Source organism: Oryzias melastigma, linkage group LG11 (genome assembly GCF_002922805.2).
Source record: "Oryzias melastigma strain HK-1 linkage group LG11, ASM292280v2, whole genome shotgun sequence".
Lineage (NCBI taxonomy): Eukaryota > Metazoa > Chordata > Actinopteri > Beloniformes > Adrianichthyidae > Oryzias > Oryzias melastigma.
In genome coordinates this window covers 4,897,853-4,905,943 of record NC_050522.1, presented here as the reverse complement: position 1 = coordinate 4,905,943, position 8,091 = coordinate 4,897,853, and the positions used below count along the sequence as shown (strand labels likewise).

At 40.1% G+C, this 8,091-nt stretch overlaps 1 protein-coding gene across 1 annotated transcript; it reads right to left on the bottom strand.

The window, feature by feature from the left end:
• Positions 1-6: 6 nt before the first annotated feature.
• LOC112159952 (growth factor receptor-bound protein 10) lies at positions 7-7,000 on the bottom strand (the record flags this gene model as incomplete). Its single annotated transcript, XM_024294225.2, is given in 4 exon segments — positions 7-2,179; positions 4,071-4,164; positions 6,776-6,863; positions 6,937-7,000. Coding segments are annotated over 4 exon segments (393 nt in total), but the record flags the coding sequence as incomplete, so codon positions are not given.
• Between the last annotated feature and the right edge of the window lie 1,091 nt (positions 7,001-8,091).

Sequence of the window (8,091 nt, the reverse complement as noted above, 5' to 3'; positions counted from 1 at the left end):
TGGCCCCGTTGTGATGTAATGTGGTGCTGCTAACACGAAGGACCAATCAGAATCGATGAGGGTGTGACTTCAGTCCTGGTGCGTTCACTGACTGAGAGAACTTGGATAATTATGGTCAGAAAATGTTTAGTCTGAAATATCATAGTCAAGTGTCGTTTTATCACGGACAAACTGCGCGTCCAAAATGCTGTTATAGCCCATTCAAATCGCCATCTTGTAGTGTTACATTCAGACATCGAAACCTCCTTTGAGATTTTGAGATTTTAAACTTAAAAAACAGAACATTTAAAGCTGAAAATAGTTACATTTATTTTAGAATAGCAAAAAGTTCTGGACGTTTTAGAGTTTTTTTAGCCACCAATATTTTTTTCGAAATGTTTCATTTCGGTTTCAAATATTTATGGCCCCAAAATAGCTCTGTAGACTTTAAGCAGAATTACATTCTGTGGTAAAATAACTCAAAATGTGATGTCCAGGCATGTGGACGTCAGGTCTTAAGAGGTTAAAAACTCTCTCAGAATGTCTTTAATCTCATTGAAAAACTTGTTTTTTATGAATTTCTTCTTCTTAGAAAATAATTTAAATAATTTGAAAGAGCAGGTATAAAGTGGTGACAAAATGAGTAAATAGGATTACTTCTAACCCACCCATCCATCACACCAATCTTAGAGTTCCATCCATCTTCTAAACCCGTTTTCTCCCTTTCGGGGTCACAGGGGTTTAACAACAGAGCTAACCTGGCTACTCGTGGGATGACCCTGGACAGGTGGCCAGTCTGTCACAGGGCTCTTATAGAGTTCATTTAATTACATAATTTAATTAGCATAGTTAAAATAATTAAAGTGTTCATGTATTCTTGGTCTTTCAATACCCTCAAAAATTCCAAACAACTACTTTATGAGCATCTTAAAACCGTTTCTGTGAATCCATCTACGACGGTAGCGATTTTAGGTTGAGTAAAGCTCAGATAACAGTGCGGGGTCATGTTTCAAGTCATTGGTTCTTCTTCCATACGTAATCTATCGGGAAAAGAGTGCTTCTGTTGCTTTCCAGAATGAAAGAGTGGTCAGAATCTGAACATGACATCTCCAACCCCAATCAGAATGAGCTCAAACAATCTAGGGTATTTGCTTTTTCTGAACAGATTTAGAGAAACATTCACAATGAAGTATAATCATTTTTGACTGAAGAAAGGGTTAGTCACTGAAATGGTGACAGCTTGGGGAGGTCCTCCTGCACGGGTCTTCCCGTGCGTTCTGAACGGCCCTGAATCACCAGCTGCTGATTGGCTTCCACGCCGACGTCATCCAAAGAGAGCACGCTCTGATAGAGGTGGAGGCTTCATTTAGCTAGAGAGCTGTCCACCCAGAAGTGCAAAACTAATTCTGCATTGAGTCAACAGTAATCAAAACAGCAATAAAATGACATCAAGTAATCAATTCTACAGGAGAGGCTCTTTACGGCCCTCCTGACACACATTCCTCTGTCCTCTCAGCAAACCCTCGGATTAGTTCTGCTCAAGTCTTTGCCCTAAGCCGCCTCTTTTGGCTGCTCAGCTTTGATGGAGGTGGGATTGGGGATATACCACGCCGTAGCTGCAGCCTGACCCTCAGGATACAGCTAAGGCGCTACGTCAAGCCTGCTGGAAAGAAAAACGGGGAGTCAACTTATCTAGACTGGACTGCACAGGTTGAGAAACTCCCAAATGGAGAAGCTTCCCTCCGTCTCTGATGATCAATGAGGAGGTCAGGGTAGCATTCCCTGCTTGCTCATCAGTCCTTGAGGATGTGGGAAGGAAGTTTTGTTCAATCCAGAAGACCTGCAGCATTCCAGTTCTAATACCTTCCTGGTCTTCTGACTTCACATCAAGTCGATCAAATGCATGGGGACGGCTTGGCAAGCTGGAGAAAACCTCCAGCAGGTCCGGCTTCATCCCTGAAACACAGTGTAACATTTCTTCATCTCCCTAACCTCTCTGTGTTGGTGGGAGCAGAGGGGCGGGAAGGGAGTGCAAATCAAGAGAGGGGGAGTGTCACAAGGCCACGGCGGTGCAGGGGTGCTTGAGCTTGCAGGGAAGAACGCCCCTGTTGAGCTGGTAGAACTCCACCAGGTGGATCAGATCCGTGAACTTGGTGGCACCGTCATCGAGCGTGAAGAACATCTCACCGTCCTCCTCACACTGTGAACCAGAACGATGGAGGAAAAGCTGCAATCAGACGAGAAGACTAACACAGTTCCTGTGAATGAGCTAGTACTTTTAAGATTGTAACACAATCATGCTAACACACCAACAGAGGATTCAAATGCAGATCCTGACTTAATTTTGTCCATTTATTTGCCCAAAAAATGTTTCAGTATGTTAGCATTCATTAAAGAAACAAATATTAGTTAATATAAGTTTTTCCTTTAAATGGTGTCCATAAATTGTAGATTTCTTCCCAATCTTGATGTGTTTTGTGTGAGTGAAGGATCACACTTTCTGAATCTTAAAGGGTAACCAAACCCTACATTTTAAACCTTTTTTACCTCTATAAATGGGGGATTCAAAAGCCCTGTCACTGCCAAATTTTTTGACGAATTAAAATAAATTTGTTTAATTCTTGAAATTATAGTCAAAAACTGTTTGTGGGCTGCTCCCTACAGGTTGAATCGGGGTATTACAGTTGAATTTTGTGATTGGTCAAACCATGTAAGTCCTACATCATGATCTGCAGCTCCAGTGATGATCCAGCCCCCCACCCCTCTGACTGGATTTTCACATTTCGGCTGTGGGCGGAGTCAGCCTCCAACTTCCCTGTTTGGTTACACTTTAAACACGGCTTTTTATTAACAAGGTGGAGCCATCATGCTAACCACAGTTTTTTGTAGTCTTTTGTAGGTCTGTCAAATATTCAAATATACAGTATATACTTGTGTCTCATCTCTTGCTATTGAGATAAAATGTGGAGTAAAATATGTCAACGTATGTGTTCAGATATTAATAAGAAGTTTGTGGTCAATATGTTCCGAAAAGTGTGGGAGTAGAAAAGATTGAAGCATGTGGATGGATGAAAAGTGATTCAACTTTGGCTGAGAAAACTAGTTTTTGGCCCGTTTCCCATCCAACAGGGCCAACTGGACCCCATACGGTTTAAAAGTGGGCAGAAAATGTGGGCCCCAAATGGGTCCGTAGTTACCATGGCGACCCCACATGTGTTTGCACGATTAGCTTGAGTGGACACTCGGTGGGTAGGCTCGCTATGCTATCCAGACGCCTGGTGGACAGCAGAGTTCACTAGGTTGATACAGAGGAGCTCGATAGCTCAACACAGAAGAGCTCTCTACAGCAGAGCTTGCTAACTTGATATAGCGAAGCATGCTAGCTCGCTGTAGAGGAGCACGCTAGCTTTATCCAACGGAACTTGCTAGCTCAATACAGAGGAGCTTGCTCGCTTGCTACAGAGAGGTTTGCTAGCTCAATATAGAGAAACTCGCTAAGGCAGCGCGTGCTAGCTCAATACAGAGGAGCTCGCGGTAAAGGAGCTAGCTAGCTTGCTGTAGAGGAGCTTGTTAGCATGCTACAGTGGAGCTCACTGTCTCGCTACAGAAGATCTCACTAGCATACTACTAAGGAGCTATTAGCATGCTACAGTTGAGCTCGCTAGGATGCTACAGTGGAGCTTGCTAAATTGCTACACTGGAGCTGCTAGCATGTCACAGCGGAACTCGCTAGCTTGCTACAAAAGAGCTTACTAGCATGCTACAGAGGAGACGCTAGCTTGCTACAGAGGCTCTGCTAGCACGCCACAGCAGAGCATGCTACCTCGCTATAGAATATCACACTAGCATGCTTCAGAGGAGCCGCTAGCACACTACAGCGGATCTCGCTAGCACGCTGCACTGTCCGCTGGGCAGCTGTGGGCAAACACAGGTGAGACCACCACAGAAACTGCGGACAAACCCAATGGGGGCCCACGTTTTCACCTTTAAACCATATGGGGCCCACTTGGCCTTGCTGGCTGGGTTTCTTAACGTTAGCCGGCTCTTCTGCTGATGGGTCAGAAGGTTTGTAACAGTAAGTATGGACTCACCGGCAGGATCTGGAAGTGCTTGATCTTCTGGTTGTGGCACAATGTCAGCACAAAAGCTTTGGGGTTACTCTGACTGTCTCGTAACAGAAACAACCTAATGAAATAAAAAAAATATGATTACATGTACAAATTAAATAAGTGGATGAACCTCGTACAAGAAATGGATCAACTAAATTTAGCTTTTATAAGGTAGACTTTAGAAAAAGCAGAGATAATGTCTGAATTGTTTGGTGCAGCTGGTTTTATGAAACGTGAAACTTGTCAGGGATCAATTCTGAAACCAGATTTTTGGCAATTTAAAAGATTCGACTCAAAGTTTATGATAAAGAACCTAAAATATAAATGTAGCATCAAATTTAAAATTTTACATTTTGATTAAATCAAGATAGAAATAGATACATTAAATCTGAACATTTTTTAACGTAATTTTGTTGATGTATTCAATTATTTTGTTTGAAAACCTAACATGCCATGAACCTTGACAAACTTTTTTAACGAGTGAGACCTATTTACTAAATAAGCTTGCTAAATATGAAAGGTAAGGTGCAGAATTCAAACAGAATTTATTTCCACACTCAACTGATGAAGTTATTAGGACCCACTCCAATGAAACTGGTGTTTTTGACATGCTCTTGTGGCATTTTTCTATTGATGGAAGCAATCTTAAAATTACACTTTTTAATTGAAGTCATTGTATATCAGAAGGAGAAAAAAAGGTTGTTTAAAAACCTCGCAGGCCTTAAATATTTGCCAGTGGGGCTCCCTTGAACCTCTTACTTTTCCTTGTCTGAACTGGAATCTGGCTACGACTGGATGGCTCCGATATCGCTCACCACGTTTGTCGCACCGGCAATGTTTGGTTATATGTTAAAATGTTAGGTTTTTTAAAAAGCAGCCATTCAAAACCAGTAGTTCTACAATAAACAACTGTATAATAAACCAAACAATAAATCTTATAACTGCATTAAATATTGGCATATACAAGTGCACAGCAGATTACATCAAAGGACTGTTATATAATAACAGACTAAGTATGGAACTGGTCATCTGCTACATCCGCATTTTTGCAATTATGCTGTGGAATAATTTGTTAGTAGCTTTGTGGAAAATTATGCTGAATGTGGTTTATGTGTTACTACGAAAGCTGAAAACAGCCAGAACTCTTTTTTTAAACCGTTTTCTTGTGATAATGAGACGCACATCTCATTATCATAAGAAAACAAACTTTGTTTTCCCAACACTAGGGCTGGGTTGAAAAAAATCGATTATTGATTTAAATCGATTTACGCTTTATAGATCAATAATCGATTCCCAAAAGATATAAATCTATTTAGCACACAAGCTAAAGTCCGCTAACTTGATGCTAACGTTCAATAGAATTTCCCATAGAACAGCTAATGCTAACACTCTGTTGACCAAATAAATACGTTGCTGACTAAATGAACATCTTTATTTATTTACTAGTTTTTAAAGTAACTATTTGTGGTCTAAAACTTTGTTTTTTTTCCTTATACTGTTGTATTCTTCTTGAATAAAATGTACTTCTATAGCGCCATCGCCACCTAGTGTCCAAACTGAAACGTCCTCCAGGAGAAGCAGAACAATGTTTCCAATGTTAATGATCTGAACATTTTAGTTAGAACTTCTCCTTTAGAGAATCCATGTAACACTGGATGATATTAACAATCTCATTATTTCACTGATACATTTACAGTATGAGATTAATATAAATATATTCAAATTAAATAATAGATTTTTTATGTAGTTCTAATCAAATGTGTATAAATGTGTAAACTTAAAATTGAATTTAATTGAAGAATCAAATTAATTTGTTTCTGTAAATTATTATTTTTTTTAAACTCGTTCCTGGATATTATAACCGATACTCAGCCCTCCTCAACCCTTTACCAGTTTTAAGTCGTTATTTTATGGTCAACAACAAATACTGCAGAACAAAACACTCACCAAAAGTCATTTTTTTGCCTACTTTTTGATTTATTAGTGGATCTACCCTTAATTCCGTCTCATGCACCAGTCTCTCTTCCCTCTATTTCCTTAAAACCCTTCAACACACAGGTTGAGTGACAGAACCGACAGAACAGTGGACGTATGAGCATCTCTGCGTAGAGCTCTGGACATTAGTGGTTAGTGATAATGAGATCCAATATCTTGTTATCAGGAGGATAAGTAGGGCTGGCTGGTCATTTTCAGCTCCTGAAGCTTCTATCCTTTTTCATACTGTAAGTCTGAGTTAGCTAACGCACTCCAAACAAAGAATTTAACACATATTTTCATTTATTCGGCTATTCATAGCTTTTATTTTTTCACCCCTCTCTCCTAATCTAATTCTTTGAGAAAATGATTAGAGAATTCAAGTGTTACTAATGAGACTTAATTTAAGTGGTTGATGCTGGCAAATATTTAAGGTCCCAAAATATCCAACCCTTAAAGCATGAGTTTAAACCCTGTTTACATTTTTACATACACAAACATATGGCTTCCATTAATGAGTTTGGTAACTGAAGTTTGCAATGCCTTCAGTAGACCCAATATGTATATTATGCTACATTTGAATTTGCTTCTTGATGCTTGTAGTTTTTGATGGTTTTCAGTTTGTTTGCCGAGGTTTTTGACATGTTCTAATAACTACTGTCACTCTTTCAGTTTCAGGGAAAGTTCTTCAGTCTTCTACCATCTCCTCTTACCCGTCCACTTGACCTTGCTGTGCCATCATTTTGTGTGCCTCCTCTCTCATTGTACGACCGTGAAACCACACTTGTGTCTTGTGTATCACTGAAAAAGGAACATTTATCGATTTTCACATCAAAAGTAGTGTTTTTGATGATTTATCTGGTGAGTGACGTACCTTTGTTCAAGGAGGATGAATGCAAAGGGTTTGGGCTGCCCAGGATATTCAACCGCCCTCTTTTCTGGAAGAAAAAAATATGGATATTATAATTTTAGCCATCAGTAAACGTGTTTCCATTCACTATAAATTGCAGAAATTGGATTTTATCGAAAATAAATGTGTCAAATGGGAAGACAACAATTTTGAAAAAATGCACATTTATGGAAAAAAATATTGGAGGAGATGGTTTTTGAGGTGTATCGAAATTGACATGTTACACAAACTGCAATGGAATTAAATTAAAAGAGTCTCGCCCGCGTTCAGTGTGCAATTCACTACAGCATGAATGTTGACAGTCATCATGTGTCACACATTTAAAGGCCTCGTGCGGTGAAAATGGTGATTTTTCTTAAACTGCAATAAAACATTAGTATTTATGTCACAAATGAACCCCCGTATAATTATTTTGTCACCCGCGGCCCGTGCACTCTCTTCAAGCGTTCAAAGATAGCGCGGTCGCTCAGATTTTGGGTAGCCAGGTCATAGGTCGTGTGACGTCAGTACAGGAACATACAGCTAGATCCGCTAGTGTTGTGATGACTTTCTGGGCATGGAATTACTTAACATAATAGAATTTGGACTGCCGTGGATTTGGGGATTCGAACGGGATAATGGTGAATAGGAGTGTGGTATTTGGGTGCAGGAATGTGCCGAAGAAGGGGGTCTCCCTTCATGAATTTCCTGTTTCATTAAAGGAGAGGGGCGCTCATCACCTTCATCCAAAGAAATATCCTCTAAATCGTGGTCTACGTCGCTTCTCAAACCGTCCGCCATTGTTGTTACACTCTGGGATCCCTGAGGTGACGTCACGCGCAGCTCCCCCCCTTCACCACCTATCGCCCAAATTTAAAGCTGTGCACGACCATAAAATGATCAATAAAACCGCGCTGGATCATTTTAAGTGAATATTTTTATCAGATTCGTTTTCCAAGTTCCATTGACTTTCTAAATTTAAAAAAAAAATTTTGCCACTGCACGAGGCCTTTAAGGGCCAGGGTCCGTGCAGAGGAAGAGGAGACTTTGCCACGCGCATTTCAGTATCTACTAGTGCTGAAACAAATATTAGTCGACTAATCTGATCATAAACTGGATGTAAAGGTTGCATCTAAACCA